The sequence below is a fragment of the Dromiciops gliroides genome, chromosome 1 (genome assembly GCF_019393635.1).
Source record: "Dromiciops gliroides isolate mDroGli1 chromosome 1, mDroGli1.pri, whole genome shotgun sequence".
In the NCBI taxonomy this organism is placed as follows: Eukaryota; Metazoa; Chordata; class Mammalia; order Microbiotheria; family Microbiotheriidae; genus Dromiciops; species Dromiciops gliroides.
Window position 1 is genome coordinate 38,195,287 of NC_057861.1, and position 18,045 is coordinate 38,213,331.

The window sequence follows — 18,045 nt, forward strand, 5'->3', positions numbered from 1 at the left end:
GAGACAAGAACAAGTGCCATTACTTTCCTCTATACTCATAGAATCTAAGCTTCTTGAGGAAAAGGGACTGTTTGCCTTTTTTTAAAAAATTCTATCTCCAGAGAGCCTTAAGGTGCTGAAAAGTTGATTGCTTTCAGGTAACAACCAAAAAGTCATTAGGAATTCTAGAGTCTAAGGCAGAGGTGTCAGGCTCATGGCCTGCTGCTTCAAGCCAGTCAGCAAGACTCCTAAATAGAAACAGATTAAAACGTAATTGAGAAATTAACCAAATAAATAGAAATACAACATGATGTTAATTTGAGGTTTCCAGGGTAATCTATGGCTCACAGGGATCCATTTTTATTTGAGTTTGACACCGCTAGTCTCAGGCACCTTAAGACCTCAAGGAATGGGGTGGGGGAGGCGGGTTCTGTGTGAGAGTAATGATCACACTATCAATAGCCAATCAATGAAAGAGCATTTATTCATCCAGCTGACCCCATCTGAGCCCAGGGATACAAAGACAGAAGTGAAACAATCTCTTCCCTCAAGGAGTCTACAGTTTACTAGAAAGGAAATTATATGAACAAAGATAAGTTAATACATTATATATAAAATATGATACATAATGTTTATTTATTTTATATTTATATTATATTGTGTTGTATTGTGTTATGTTGTATTGTATTGTATCATATTGCATTGCATTATATTTATTATATTATGTTATGTTATGTTATGTTATGTTACGTGTTGTTGTTGTTTGTCCTTCATTCCTGAAGAGGACCATGACATCGGGACATGATGTCATGACTTGCACTGAATTGGATTTAAGCAAGGGAGGGTTGTGCAAAGTCACCAATCTCATTCTCTCCTCCAGAGCCATTTGGGTCCAGTGGCAGGATATACATGAGGACATCTGGAGATGGCCCTGGATCTTTAAGGCAATTGGGGTTAAGTGACTTGCTTAGGGTCACACAGCTAGGAAGTGTCTGAGATGAGATAGGGGCAGCTAGGTGGTGCAGTGGATAGAGTGCTGGCCCTGGAGTCAAAGGGACCTGAGTTCAATATTATCTATAATGTATTAACTGTAATGTGTGTGTGTGTGTGTATATGTATATATGTATACATATATATACATATATACACACACATATATATGATGTATACTATACTATATAATGTAGAACATATGTGATGTATACATATATATGTAAAATGAAATTTAAAAAATTATTACATACTTTTTATATATAAAGTACCATAATTTTTGGCTATTATTATTATTTTAAGATGTAAAAATCATTATCATCATAACAAATTGCAGATATTTACAAAGTACTTCACAAATTGCAAAATTATTTTTACATATTTTCACATTTGTAATTCATAATCGACCTATAAAAGTGATGCAATGATTTCACCCATTTTACTGTGATTCAGAAGCTGTTAAGTGACTTGCCCAGGGTCACACATCTAATAAATATATGAAGCAAAATTCCAACTCAGATCTTTCTGGCTTCATGTCAAACTATAGAATCACAATTCTAGAGCTATTTGGGACTTTAAGGGTTGTTGAATCCAACCCCCTTATTTTTACAAAAGAGGAAGTTGAGGTACAGAGAGATAAAAGCAGTTGCCCAGGGTCACACAGCTAGTCAGTAGCAGGAACAGACCCAGGTATAATGGCATGCCAAACTGCCCGACTTCTCTCTCCTACTTCTCTTCCTTATGCCAATCACTGCAGCCCTGCCAAGCAGACAGGTTGGGATCCACACTCCATGGAAGTCTCTGCCATACGGCATTCTCAGGATGCTAGAGCCAGAAGGATGTAGGCTTCATTCAGGGGCAGAGGCCCCCTCCTGAGAAGGTCAGGCAAACCCGTGTTCTATTGAGTCAGTGTTTGTATGTCCTTGTCCCATTTCCTATAGGACACCTCAAAATGATGAAGCTGGTCTGCCTACTGTGGCATCTGGATCAGTTCCTCTCCTTGATTCCTCTTTAGAGTTTCTGTTTCCTCTTGCAAGGGGCTAAAATTCTAGCTATACTATCTAAAATCTAATGAGTAGCCACCAATAAATTATAAGCTCTAGCAAGAATATTTATTTAAGTGATTAAGTATTTGTTAAAGAGCATTAGGATCAGAGAGAAAGGTAAAAATCTAACTATTTCTAAGAGACCCCCATCATCTGACCCACCATGGCAAGGTCAGGAACCAAAAGAGGAAGAACCCCTCCACCAGCATCTGCTTCCTACTTCATGTCCTCCTCCCAGAAATGAGAGGCTTCTCAAGTTGATTGGCTGGTAGCTTTGATAGACAGCACACACGAGCAAATGTCACTTCCTGACACCAAGGAACTGGCCACATGGCTTGCCCTCAGATGCCTTCTCCTCATGGCAGAGCTTCCCTACAGTAGCTCTCCAGCAGGTGGCATCATTCCAATCGTTACACTCTAGTAGACCTGAAGACAGGCTCTCCCCAAATCCTCACCATGGTTGTTTACATCCCCATCTCCACCACAGCATCTCATTCCCACAAGCTGGCTGTTTTAATCATCTGGACTGTGCAGCAGTTACAACATCTGGACTGGACCATAGGACTGCTACCTACCTCAATAACTCTTCTCTTCTTGACACAGACTGATGTATGGAAACAGCACTTTTTACCCTTTTCAGTGGTGGTAGCAACCTCTCCTCTGTCCCCATCTCCCAATCAAAGCCACAAACCCCTATTAGGTAGTAGTCCATCTATCCCAAGGGAAAGAGGCATCTGCCACTTTATTCAAGAGGCATCTGCCACTTTATTCTCTTACTGAGAAGTCATCCTTCTTCCTTTGCTAAAGTGTACTTATGCACAAAACATATTCTTCATCTTTATATGATGAGTCCCTTCTTATCTCTGTCTTATGGAATTTATCTCAGCTCAAGAGACTTTCTGCTTGAAGTCTTTCCTGATCCCTCTGACTGTTAGTACCCTCCCTTCCAAACTATCTTGTATTTAACTACTATGTATATATTTGCATTTATTCACTTCGTTGTTTATCCCTGTTTCAAAAAGGATCAGTGACATCATGGGGGTGATGTCTTGACCCCCCCTGTGAAATGGATTTAAGTGAGGCAGAGTTACACAAAGTTTCCAGTTTCACTCTCTTACAAAATCATTAACATCCAGTGGCTAGGCAAAAGTCAAAGATGACTGGTGATGGCCTGAAATGGATGCCCTTCGTGTCTTCAATGTCTGACCATGCTCTAAGAACTCCTCAGAGTCTGCTCCAGCCACTTTCACAGATATTGGACCAAAATGTTCTCACCCATCCATTCCACAGAGGGAAGTCTTCACATGCGTGGGGTGGACATCCCCCTAAATCACCAAAGGCTTATGATGTAAGCTGACTGTGAATACGGATTGTTTCATTCTTTGTACTTGAATCCCTAGGACTGTGGGATTCACACAGTGACTGACACTTAGTAGGTCCTTAATAAATAATGCTTGTTGATTGACTGATTGATAGATTGCAAGCTGGATGGGATCTCAGAGGACAACTAGAGAAGAAGCTTGTTATAGTAGTTAGTGTGGTCCTTGGAGTCAGTGAGATCAGATTTCAAATCTCACCTCAAGCCCTTAGGTACAGTGTGACCTTTTGGTAAGCTAGAAAGCCTCTTTGGATATCAGTTTCCACATCTCTAAAATGGGTTAACAACAGCATTGACCTTGTGGGGTGGTTGGGAGGATCAAGTGAGATAACAGTCATAAGGCATTTCATAAATCTCAAAGTTCCATATGGATGTGGATGTTATATTATCATCTAGCCTAGTGGTTCTTAACCTTTTTGGTGTCATGTGCCTCTTTGGCAGGCTAGTGAAATTTATGGGATCCTTGGAATATTTTTTTAAATTCATAATTAAAGGGAATTTTAAAATTTCAGTTAGAAAATAAAAATGTAATTCTCTTCCCTCCATTAAAATCCATGGAACTCTTGGGGAGGGGTGTTCCATGGTGCCTAGCTTAAGAATCCCTGGCTCATCTAATTTCTCCTTGTTATACTACAAATGAAGTCTTTGACCCACTGAGTCACTTGAGAATTACATGTGGCTTTGCAGATAGTGTCTGAAAGACCTGGGTTCAAGTCTGGCCTTTAACACATATTGGCTTTGTAACCTTAGTGATCCAGGAAGCTTACTAAAACTATAAATTGCAGAGAAGATTAATAATGATGATGATAACAATTGCAACATTTATGTAGCACTTATTAAACACTTTTCAATGATTATCTCATTTGATGCTCAACAATCCTGAGATGTAGGTATTATTATTATTATTATATCCTTTTTTACAGACAAGGAAACTAAGGCAAACAGAGGTTAAAGGATTTGTCCAAGGTAACACAGTTAGTAAATGTCTGAGCCTGGATTTGAACTCATGTCTTCCTGACTCCAAGCACAGCACTCTATTCACTGTGCCATCTGGTTGTCTCTATGCTTTGTGTTGTTAAGATAAAGTTTATATTGTGTTATCTGGATCTGTCTCTGTCTTTTATACACCAGTCCTCACTAGAAGATATCTGAAAGAAAGAACACTGAATTTAGAGTCTAAAGCTACACGTTATCATCCTGACTCTATTACTTACTATCTCTATGACCGGGGGCAAGTCATTTCCTCTCTTGGCCTCAGTTTCCTTCTCTATGAAATTAGGGAGTTGGACTAGATTACCTCCAAAGTCCCTTTAAAGACTTTGATCCTGGGTATCTTTTCAATAGTAAATTCCTCGAAGGTGAGATTGGGTTTACACAGCTCTCTTTATATTACCCAGATAAAGGCATCCTTTTCTATCAGTTACTGTAGTGGAAAGTTTTTGGTGGTTAAGATGGTGGTCCTCATTACATTCTACCCCTTCCTTATTGAGCACCCTCAAAGTTCCCTAACTGGTGTGGATAGATGATTGCCTTTCAATTTTTCTATGGAATTATATCAAGACCAGATGACTGTACTCAGAATTTGTGATTCAATCAGTGTTGGAGAAATTGCTTAGCTCATATGATCACAGGATCAAATAATCAACTGACTATTCAATCAACAAGCATCAATTAAGTACCTACTATGTGTCAGGTACTGTGTTAGGTGATGGGGGTTCAAAACAAAAAATGAAACAGTTCCTGTATTCAGTGAGTTTATAGTCTATACATATACACATATGAACAAAATGTACAGAATAAACACAAGGTAATTGGGGGGGGCACTGATACTTGGCAGTGGGGTGCAAAATGGCCTCACATAGAAGGTCACCTTTGAACTGAGTTTTGAAGAAAATTAGGAATTCTAAGGGACTGAGGTAAGGAGGGGATGCATTCCAGGCATGGGGGAAAGCCTATGCAAAGGTATGGAGATGGGAGATTGAGAACCACGTATGAAGATACAGATTTAGAGTCGGAAGGGACCTAAGATGCCCTCTGGTCCAATCCCTTCATTTTATAGATGAGGAAATTCAAGTCAGGAGATAATAACTGACTGACCCAAGGTGACCTAGATGATCATAATAACTGACATTCAGATGGTACTTTAAAGTTTACAAAACACTTTAAAACTATCTCAACAAAGTCTCTAAATAAACTTGTGGTGTAGTCACTACAGGTATTATTATTCCCATTTCGAAGATGAGACTGAGGTTCAGAGAGGTTTAAGTTGTCCCATGACCACACAACTAGTTAAGCACCTGAGGAAGCATTCAAACCCAGGACTCTCTCTACTATGTCATGTTTCCTTGTCCATAAATATAAGTAAGTGGTAGAGATTTGAATCCAGGTCCTCTGAGTCAAAAATCAGCATTCTTTCTATGGTACCATATCTGTGTGTGTGTGTGTGTGTGCATGCACTTATGCTTGCCCACATGTCTGTGCATGAGTACATATAGAGGGGATATAGTCTGGTAAAACCTACCTCTTATTTGAGACAATGGGCACCCTCCAGCCCTTGATCTGGTTGAGTTCTGTGTCAGAGATCTCAATCTGGAGTGGGAGCCGGGGCACCCACACAGTCATCTCCAGGGGGCTGCTCAGGTGCTGGTAGGTGAACCTCACCACAACATTCACTTTGCCCTTCATTTCTTTTCCATTGACAAAGACGTAGTCACATCTGTCAGACACCTGAAACAAAGAGAAGGGAAAAACGGAATGAGACTGTGGAAATTTAGAATGTAAGCCCTTTGAAGGCAAGGCTGTTCTGTTTTGATCTTTGTGTCCTCATCACCTGGCACACTGCCTGACCCATAGTAGGTGCTTCAGAAATGCTTGTTTATTGATTGATCCATTTCCCGGGGGGAGTGGGAGGAAGAAAAGGAGGAAGAAGCAGAAGGAAGTATAAAGACTGTGTTTAATATCGTACTGTCGCTGTGAGGAGTAACTTAATTGAATAAAATTCAACATACATTTGTGAGTAGGACACTGTGCTAGTTCCTATGAATGAAACAGTCCCTGCCTTCAAGGAACTTAGAACATTCTATCAGCAGACACATGTACATAGAGGTGTGTATCCATCCATGTATGTATGTATGTGTGTGTGTGTGTATACACACACACACACATATACGTATACATGTATAAAACTTGTATATGTGTACATATACACAAGCAATACCATTTAATTGGGGATAGTGTAAATATGGTTTAATTAAAATGAATAACTACTATGTATAAAGTGAGAAGCAGTATGGCATTGTTCCTAGGAGACCAACTGTGGAATCACAAAGACCTGAATTCAAATCTTACCTTTGACCCATTCCAGGTATTATGACCATTGGCAAATCTTATTTCCCCAGGAAATTCTCTCAATCTACAAATTATAAATGAATTGATAGAGAGAATTTCCAAACCAGGAATCCCTGACACTGATAAAATCACAGGTTAAAACCCATTTCTCTGCATCACTCCCTCGCCAGTGGCGTGATTGGAGCTAACTCACAAGGAGCTGATTGGTACATTTTTATTGTGAGCATTTACACCTTGGAAATGAGTAAATCCTGCAAATGTGGGCTTGGTTTATACTTTTGTTGATTTTTGGACTTAAGAAAGTTATGGGAAGGGGCAGCTAGGTGGCGCAGTGGAGAGAGCATCAGCCCTGGATTCAGGAGTTCAAATCCGATCTCAGACACTTAACAATTACTAGCTGTGTGACCCTGGGCAAGTCACTTAACCCCAATTGCCTCACTTTAACAACAACAACAACAAAAGAAAACCAGAAAGAAAGTTATGGGAAAATGTCAAGAATGTAACATATACTTTTTTTTGGAGAGATGATTATTGATGGATCATTGCCCATCTCTTAGCATGCTGGGTACTGAGAATATAAAAGCAAAATGAAAATCAGTCTCTGTTCTCAAAGAGTTTACATTCTACTTGGATACCTCTTTCAGAATTTGTTGGGGGGGGGCAGCTAGATGGCACAGTGGATAAAGCACTGGCCCTGGATTCAGGAGGACCTGAGTTCAAATCCGACCTCAGACACTTGACACTTATTAGCTGTGTGACCCTGGGCAAGTCACTTAACCCTCATTGCCCCACAAAAAACAAACAAACCCAAAACCAAGCAAAACAGAATTTGTTTACCAAACTCTCTCTCTCTTCTCTCTCTCTCTCTCTCTCTCTCTCTCTCTCTCTCTCTCTCTATATATATATATATATATATATATATATATATATATATATATATCCCCAACTTTACATCCATCACACTTTCCATAAGCACCCCACTGCTTTAGTGTCATTCTGTTTTCTTTTAGGTCATACACACATGAACGAGCATTTATCAAGAAGAGCCAAGAGTGCTTTCTCCACTGCCCCACTGGTTTTGATCAGGAAGACTGACATGTTTCTGATTTTCTGATGTCAAAAAAGAGTTTTTCCTCACTCCCTGTGGCCTTGGACCTCTAAGTATCAGGCTACGTCACCACTTTTTGCTCCTGGCCATTTCCAAGATCAAAATTGCTACTCAGCCCTTGAGAGAGCTTGAAGAAAAACAAGGTAGAAATAACTAGGTTCAGATGTTATAGGAAGTAATTCCATGGAAGGCTGCTCTCTCGAGTTGAGGCAGCGCCAGTAAAAAAGAAAACAGGAGGCAATGTTTTGTAGCTTAATACACGGAGGAAAAATCGATAATTTAAAAAAAGAGAAATAATAATATTTCAGACACAGATCCATTTATCAGTTTGAGATATTTGTAGTCTTAAAATACCTGCCAAAAGAGAAAGTACTTAAGCCAGATTGAAAAACTTAATGAAACAAGTCCAGGAGGGTCGACTCCAAGTCAGTTCATGGCTAGATTTCTCCATGCTCCAGATTTTGAAGCATTACTTAGGTACAACCAACAACACACAACTTGAGGCATTTCCTCAGGTCCTTTCTCCCTCTTGAAATTTCTTCATATATATTTTGTGTTTTCTTGGGTACTTGTATCTTCCATACTTGAAAATCTCTAAGAGAATTTAAGCTTTTTGAGAGCAGAAATGATCTCATTTTTGTCTTTGAGTGCTCAGTAACGACCACAGTGCCTGGAACATTTTTGTTGCTTAGTCATTTTTTCAGTTGCGTCTGACTCTTTGTGATCCCTTTTGGGGTTTTCTTGGCAGAGACCTTGGAGTGGTTTGCCATTTATTTCTCCAACTCATTTTATAGATGAGGAAACTGAGGGAAACACAATTAAATGACTTGCCTAGGGTCACCCAGCTGAGGGCAAATTTGAATTCAGGTCTTCCTGACTCCAGGCTGGGCATGCTATCCACTGTGCCACCTAGCTGCCCATGAGACAGAGCAAATGCTTAATAAATGTTCAGTTGAACTTGCTTCTTTCTCCTCCTTCCAATTCAGACTGTGTCTACCCAAACAAACCCACTTCAAATTTAACCAGTCAACCAGCCAAGCTGGAATCTGGACAGGCCACCAGATAATAACCAGTGTCCAAGAAAACTGGCAGCTTCAGTAAATTCATTTCTTCACATCACTTCTCTTCAAAGTTTCACTAGTGTGGACCCAGACCAGATAACCTCTTACTTTTTGTTTTGTGTCTTAAGGATAGGATAAATACTGGACTTGTTATTTCACTGCCATAGGGAATACCCAGGTAAAGAAACTCCTTGTGCTAGTGCAGGTTGGCACCTTAGAGTCCTATAGAGTTGCTTTGAACAGTGAGAGGCTAAGTGATTTGCCCAAGGTCACAGAGCCAGTATATGTCACAGGCAGGATTTGAACCTATGTTTCCAGGCATTGAGGCCTCAGATCTTTAGCTACAATGCCCTGCTTCCTGTCATGGTTAGTCCCAGAGAGTTAACAAAATGGACATGCCTCTATGTTGTATGAGATATGGACAGGGTAGGAGTTATTCTCCACTTTATAACTGAGGAAACTGAGGCTCATTGAAGAAAAGTGACTTGCCCAAAGACATGATGCTAGCTTGTCAGAGAGGAAGGATTGAAATCCAGATCTCTTGCTCCAAGTCTAGTGATTTTCATTACTGAGTACATGACCATTTACTTAGGTAAGGAGTAAGCTAATTCCATTATTGGAAAAAAAAATGATGGAAAGGCATAAAGTAATTAGCTTGATGTGATTTTAAAACTCCATTATTGTCCTCAGACACTTGACACAAAGCCGTGTGACCCTGGGCAAGTCACTTAATCCCAATTGCCTCCCCCCCCAAAAAAAACCCCAAATACTATTATTTAATTTGCTTGATGATTTTTTTATGAAGGTGATGATGAAGGTAAAGATGACTGTGATGGTGATGATTTTGATACTCCTTTAAGGATTACAAAAAACCTTGCATTTTTAGCTGGGGTTTGAAAAGGACATATTGTAAAGCTGCCCTTTTAAATTCTGGCCAGGTGTGCTGGCTCAGAACCTGGGTGCTTTTAGAATGACAAAAACTTCTTGCCTGGCTGCTTCCTGTCAGTTATGTCTAATTAAGTGCTCCTCTGCCTCGAAGATGCCAAAATAACCCTCTTGTTGGCCACTGAGCAGGAAGTGCTGCTGACTTAGTAGCATTTAAAAGGGGGAGTATCTTTCCTCTGGGTCTCTTTTCTTCTCCTCAACTATGAGTCAAGTTGCTTCTTTTGATGGGTGAGAGAAAGGCAATTCAACTTATCTGTTACTCTGGCAACCACGTGGCCATGAGTATATACATGGTAGCTAAAGGCCCACGTCCTGCCTACCTCATCCTGATTCTGAATTTTGGTATGTCTTTTCTCTGTTTCCTCATTTTAGGTGAATGAGCCTAAATCCTGAGATAGATGTGTTCAGCTTTAGACACACCCTTTTAAGTTCAAGAGTTTCGGTGATCCTGAAACCTTCAATCGTTGCTGAATGATAGCATGGAGGGGAGACCCTGACAACTATTCTAGAATTTCTTAGAGAAGGTGAGTACCACCAGGAAGATGAACTCCATCCCTGGTTGGGCTTGCCAGAAGAGAGCTATTGTGAGGGGAACAGTGCCAAGCCAAGGTGAAATGTGGGATGCCTATTCAGTAGTCCCTAAAATTGCTTCATTTCCTGGTATTTATGACTCAGCCTCCTGGTAAATTATAACAGGAGTTATAGAACTGATTGCTTAAGGCTTGTCAATGCATGCTGTGACTCTCTTGTGTCTTTTGTGGAAAGGAAATTAATTTCTGTTTCATTCCTGACTCATATTTTACATTAATTCTCCTTCTACTGCACTCTTTGTGGGAGACCCTAGACATGAGACAGAACCTAAGCCCTTGAGTCTAGAAGACTATTTTTAGATACATATTATCTCAGCTAATCCAGATTTGTTATTTAGTAATGAGAATGAATGAAATGGGGCCAATCTCTCCCACTGATTAAGGAGAAAGTGAAGAAGAAACATATGGCTGTTCCCAAGAGTTAAGGACCGGCTTGTACAAAACTTATGGAAAGAAACACCACAGAAACTTAGGCATGGTCCCTACCTTGAGGTACTTTCTGTCTAGCTTGAACAGAACTGTAAACTAGGGCAGGTAAACAATAATTTCAATAATTAACATTCACATAGTACTTTAAGGTTTATGAAGTGTTTACAAATATTCATTCTTTTTATCTTTACAACAACCCTGGCAGATATTCTTTTTAATTTTTTTTGTGGGGCAATGAGGGTTCAATGACTTGTCCAGGGTCACACAGCTAGTAAGTGCCAAGTGTCAGAGGCTGGATTTGAACTCAGGTCCTCCTGAATCCAAGCCTGTTGCTTTTTCCACTGCGCCACCTGGCTGCCCCTCCCCACAGATATTCTTATCCCTATTTTACTGATGAGAAAACTGAGGCTGATAGAGGTTAAGTGAAGTGAACGAATACTTATTAGGTGCTTGCTATGTGCTAGACACTGTGTTAAGTTCTGGAGATACAACTAAAATAAAAAGAAGGATGGCCCCTGCTCTCAAGGAACTTAAATTGTAACTGGGGGAAGGCAACATATAAAAAACTGAATAGTGGGGAGTGGGGAGGAAAGAGAAGGTACCCACATGGGAGCTTGATGGGATAAGTACAGAGGGTCAGGAATGGAGCCTTAAGGAGAATGAGTACATGGTTAACCTGGGCATTTTCCTTAAGAGTCTGATCAATCAAGGCAGCTAGGTGGCACAGTGGATAGAGCACTGGCCCTGGATTCAGGAAGACCTGAGCTCAAATCCAGCCTCAGACACTTGACACTTACTAGCTGTGTGACCCTGGGCAAATCACTTAACCCTCATTGCCCTGCAAAAAAAATTTTTTTTAAATCTGATCAATCATAGAAAGGGGCCACGTGGGCAGAGTGAGCCTCTAGGGTGAGGCGACTGCAGGTGACTTGCCCAGGGTCTTGAAGAGTTTGAAGCCAGAATCAAATTCAGATCTTCCCCACTCCAGGACCAGAGCTAGATCCACTTGAATACCCAGGAAAACTTGAACTTTGCCCCTAAGGTAAAACTATACCAGAGAACCAGGCATTCTTCCTTGTGGCAGTCAAGACACTACCTTGCCACCACTAGTCCATGATTCGTGATGTGAACTCACTTTGGCTTGGCTCTGGGCTACCATCCCCCAGAGCTTATTGCTCCCTGACCTTATTTGGGGGTCCACTTCTCTCCCCAAATTCCCACAGAAGGAAAGAACTGCTCCCCTTCCCAAATGGACTGAATATTCAGTAAGATTGTCATCTATGACAGTCTTGCCCTGCTCAACTCCCTACCATTCTCAATTAATTGACTGCCCCAGGTGCAAAAAACCCCAGTTATGTTTCTGAAATAGAGGGAGAGCATAAACACACACACACACACACACAACCCCTATCATCTAAGAACACTAACCAAGCAATAAAGGCAAATGGATGGCTTATTCAATACAAATTGAGTCCAAAAGTGCTGAGGGGTTGCTTTTAAAGGAGTAACCAGAACTGAGTACAGCTATTGTAGAAAGACTTCTTAGAGACTGGGGAGCAGTAAAAAGAAAAAAAAAAGGAATCAGAGTCAGAAGGGCTGAGGTTGAATCCATGCTCTGAAATTTACTAGCTGCTTGACACGTGGTCAAATCATTTTATCACTTTCAGTCTTGATTTTCTCATCTGTAAAATGGGGAGACTAAGCCATATATTACCAAGCTCACAAAGGGGTTGTGAGGAAAACACTTTGAATAATCTTCATGTTCCATAGAAATATGAGCATTTATTATTATTTTAGGATATGAGCCTTGAATCTCAGCTCCTGGCTCCAAGCCCTACCTGGGCTGTAGCTAAGTTATTTAACCCCTGACAGATTCAATTTCTTCCCTTGTTAAGTGGATAATTGTGGTGACAAGTAGTGTTGGTTTAATGGATAGAATCCACCTTGAAGCCAGGAAGCCAAGCACAAGCCAGAAAGCATTTATACTATGCATTGGTCCAGTGCTAAGAATTTGTTGTCTAGCTGTTTTCACTTGTATTAATGTATTTAATTGTATTAATGTATCCGATTCTTTGTGAGTTCATGTGAGGTTTTCTTGATTAAGATACTGGAATGGTTTGCTATTTCCTTCTCCAGTTCATTTTCCAGATGAGGAAACTGCAGCAAATGGGGTTAAGTGACTTGCCCAGGGTCACACATCCAGGAATTGTCTGAGGCCAGATTTGAACTCAGGAATATGAGTCTTCCTGACTCCAAGCCAGCATTCTATCCCCTGTGCCACCTAGCTGCCCTCTGCTAAGAATAAGGAATAGAAATATATGAAAAAGAAAGATAATCTCTACCCTCAATGATCTTATCTTCAAAAGTAAGAAGATAATGATATGGGGTTGGGACATATCAAAGAATCTAGGACCATTAAAGTTTAAACTGGCATACTAGCTAAAGGATGAACACTCCTTGAGAAGTAAGAGAGATAAGCCCATTAGGCGTGGCTGCTGCCCGATTAGCACCAGGGACAGAGACAACTCCAGAAGTCAGGACCACCACTTCACTCAAGCTTTCCCCCACCCCAAATGGAACTTTCCATTGTCAGGTGGTGATCACCCCACCTACCATCTATAAAAGCTTTTGTCTTTCTTCTGTTCGAGGAGATAGGTATCTCAGATAATCATGTCTCTGAACTACCTTCCCTTAAGAGAAATCTTTCTCTCTTGTTTACTTTCTCTAGAGCCTAAATAAAAGATTATTTTATTCTAATTGGATTTGTGTGCAAGAGGGTGTAGTTCTTTAAAGAGGGATACCTAAGGACCCCCACACCACCACCAATTTCCCTTGTGACAATAACACAAAAGGAATGGCAGGTGGGAGGAAAGGGGGAATGTCTCAGAGAGGGGTGAAGGGGGGAGAAAGGAGTCCAGAGAATCAGGAGTGAAGTCTGGAGAGGAATGGAAAGTGGGGACATTTCTGGCCTGAGCACTTCCAGAGGTTCTGGGAGGAACTGACTGATCAGGAGAAGGGGATTCAGGTGTGGAGTGATCTCCCAGGGTGAGAAGGCTGCTGTGAAGAAAGAAGTCCAGACAATAGGAGAGGAATGAAGGAGAGGACTGAGGGAGAGGAGACCTGCCTCAGATTCAAGATCTACCTCTGACACATACTGGCTGTGTAACTATGGGCAAGTCACTTAATTACTGATGATGATTGATGATAGCACTATGAAGTGCCTTAAGGTTTGCAAAGCACTGTGGAAATATTATCTCATTTGATTTTCACAACAATCCAGGGAGGTAGGGGCTTATGGTTACCCCAATTTTACATATGGGGAAACTGAGGCAGACAAGTTAAATTACTCTCCCAGATTGACACAGCTAGGGGTAAAATTTGAACTCAGTGCCCTAGAAGTTCTCTAAGATTCTAATTTCCAGAGCAGCTACTGATCAGCATTAGTAGAAAGGATTGTTTTGCCAGGGAGTTCCTTAGGCCAATGAAATCCTATCTCTGGTTCCTAATCCTAGTAACAATTGTGCCCCTCTCAGGATTTTTGTGAGGATCAGTCAAACATCATGAATTCATTATTTGTCAACACTGTGCTAATTTCTGGGGATACAAAGACAAAAATGAGACAATCCTTGCCTTCAAGAGGCTTACGTTTTATTGGGGGAGGAAACATGTACACCTAAAAGCAGAAGTATGCTGGAGTCAGCTGGTTGCTAAAATTTTAATATGAGTATTTACACCTTGGAAATTGGCAAATGCTATAAATCAGAGCTTGATTTATTGATCAAATAGCTTTAAGAAAGTGATGGAAAAAGTGTTAATAAGGCAGATTAAACTTCAAAGTGTGTCGTCCTTGCATTTTATTTTTGCTTTTGGAGAGCTGGTTGTTAAACATTTACTAGCATACCCCTGCATACAAATCTACACAAAATAAATATATAATTAAATATAAGAAATATATAACAAACAAGGGCATGTTACATCTAATATATTTATATATGAATATATATTTATATAGAATATATTATGTATATATACACATTATAGATGTATAATAAATATAACATTTATATACAAAATAGATCTATATGAATATTTCCTATATAGCATACATTTCAGGATAATATATATAAGATATATAATATTATATGTATATGTAGGCAAGGTAACTTCATTGGGCTTAATACTACCAGGTAATGGATTTAAATGCTTTGCCAACCTTAAAGTACTCTATACATACATATATACATAACCAGGTGATGTCATGGTGGATAGAGGGTTGTGCCTGAAGTCAGGAAGATGCATGTTCCTGAGTTCATATCTGGACTCCTCAGATACTAGCTGTGTGACCTTGGGTAAGTCACTTAACCCTGTTTGCCTCAGTTTCCTCTGTAAAATAAGCTGGAGAAGGAAAATGGCGAACCACTCTAGTTTCTTTGCCAAGAAAACCCCAAATGGGACCACAAAGAATCGAACATGTCTGAAACAACTGAACACATATGTGAAGGAAATATGATCATATCAGCTTGAAGAACTCTCAGTATGAAAGATACTCTACCAACACAGATGACAGTACACCTTCCACTCATTAGATATATTCTAGGGAGTTTCCTGGGGCACATAGAGGTTAAGTTACTTACCCCAAATTGCCCCAACTAGTGTCACCAGTTGGATTTGAACCCAGCTCTTACTGACCTCAAGGACATTACATAAATGGGATTTAGCATGATGGAGGTCAGGTGTGTTACTGACCTTGAAGATGTGAGGGAAGGGGGAGCCTTTGGGGATGGGATCTCATCTCATTCTGTATTTGGCAGTCTCCCATAGATTGACAACATGATACCACATTTCTGATCTGTCAAAATCCTGAAGAGTTAATCATTCGTATTACCTAAAGTGGATATACCCTTCTCCTTCACAAAAAGCTTCAGCAGCTTAATTTTTAAGAAAACACTTTGGTTAGCTTCATGTAGTCTATTGCTTGTCCTAGTTTCTTATCAGCTCCTACCATACTGACTCATGTAGCAGTAGCTATACACCCTGAAACTAGGAGCAGCCTGGTTAAATTTTCAGTTACAGAAATCATTGTTTGTCTATGGCTTGATTTATTACAAACGTGAGCACGCTTGAGATTGGGGAATGGAGGAGATTCCCATAATCCTGTTTATATTAGAGCAGGAATGGTGATAGCATCTCTTCTGACAAAGATGTGAGGGTTTAAGTGGAAAGCAAGCCCAACATTAGTTAACTGTGAGTTATGGCAGCCCCAAACTCCAATGCCATTTCAAGCTACATTAAAAGAGGATTAGGTGAAGATCTTGATGTCCTTAGCTCTTCAAATTTTCAAACAAGGCTAAGATGACCACTTTTCAGAGATGCTTACAGAGCTGATGACTGATTTTGGTAGGGGAGGGACTGGATGCTTTCTAGATCTAGCCGTATTGACTCACAAGTCATAGATCTCCAAGGATGGGGAAAACACTTGATGCCTGAAAGAGAGTGCCCCAACAGCAATACCCCAAAGACTGTTTTTTTCAAGATCATAGAACCATAGATTTAGGGTTGGAATGAACCTTTGAGCACAGCTAGCTCAACTCCCTCATTTTACCAATGAGGAAACTGAGGTCAAGAGAAATTAATTTACCAAAGTTCACACCAATGGCAAATGATAGAGTGGGGATTCTAAACAAGGGCTCCTTATATCATATCTAACATTTCTTTCACTGCCTCTAGAGGAAATAAAGGGAAACTAAAATGTCTACAAATGGCAGTGGTACATAAAGGGAATATCCCTAGTTCAGCCTCCAGAAGCTTTTTCCTTCCCCTACTTTCTCTTTCACTTTTCCAGAATGCAGGGATTATACTGGAATCAGCTAGCAAGAGCTGATTGTTAAATTTTCATTGTGAGGATTGACACCTTGGAAACTAGCAATGCTACAAATCAGGGTTTGATGTATTGTTTTGTTGATCATCCAGGCTTAAAAAGGGAATGGAGAAAATGTTAATAATAATAATAATAATAATAATACAGATTAGACTTTAAAGTGTTTCATGTATTCCTCCCCGACCCCTCCCAGAGACAGAATAGTTCAGCATTTATCTGGACACCCTATGCTCTTCAGAACTTCCTACTTCAGAGATATTTGAATGTTCACTCTACCTCCTGGAAAAGGCATGATCATCCTGGTCCCAAAGCTGTAAAAACATGGTAGACTTACAGAGAAACCCTTTATACTCTCTACAAGGCACAGCTGTGTTTTGTGGGGGATGCGAAGATGACTAAGAAATGACCCAATACTTCATGGAACTGATGGTCTAATGGCTAAATGAAGACACAATGCAAGAGCTTGACAGGACTTTAAAGATTACAAAATACTTTTTCCACAACAACCCTGTTAAATAGAGTGTATATGACTATCCTTGATTTACAGATGAAGAGACTGGAAAGCTATGAAAAATCTGGACAGCATACTAAAAAGCAGAGACATCACATTGCCACAAAGATCTATATAGTCCAAACTATGGCTTTTCCAGTAGCAATGTAAGGCTGTGAGAGTTGGACTATAGTCCAATTAGGAAAGCATTTTCCTCATAGGAAAGCTGAGCATTGCAGAATTGTCGATTTCAAATTGTGGTATTGGAGAAGACTTTTGAGAGTCCCTTGAATAGCAGGGAGATCAAATCAGTCAATATTTAAAGAAGTCAATTCAGACTATTTATTGGAAAGACAAATACTGAAGCTGAAGGTGAAATACTTTGGCCACATAACAAGATGCTGGGACTCATGATTTTGGGAAAGATTGAAGACAAAATGAAAAGGGGATGGTAGAGGATAAGATAGATAAATAGTATCATGGAAACAATGAACATAACTTGGACAGATTTTGGGAGATAGTAGTGGATAGAAAGGCTATCACATTCATGGGATTGTGAAGAGTCAAGCACAACTGAACAATAAGAATAAAAGACTTGAACTCAGAAAAATTAAAGGACTTGTCTAGGTACACCTACTTAAGAAATGTGATATCTTGGGGCAGCTAGGTGGCACAGTGGATAAAACACCAGCCCTGGATTCAGGAGGACCTGAGTTCAAATCCAGATTCAGACACTTGACACTTACTAACTGTGTGACCTTTGGCAAGTCACTTAACCCTCATTCCCCCCCCCCCCCCCCCCG

At 40.2% G+C, this 18,045-nt stretch overlaps 1 protein-coding gene across 1 annotated transcript in view; it reads right to left on the bottom strand.

The window, feature by feature from the left end:
* TMEM132D (transmembrane protein 132D) overlaps positions 1-18,045 on the bottom strand; it is a 960,728-nt gene that overhangs the window by 19,326 nt on the left and 923,357 nt on the right. The window contains 1 exon segment of the mRNA XM_043979103.1: positions 5,915-6,120. Within this exon segment, the coding sequence (XP_043835038.1) occupies positions 5,915-6,120 (206 nt within the window).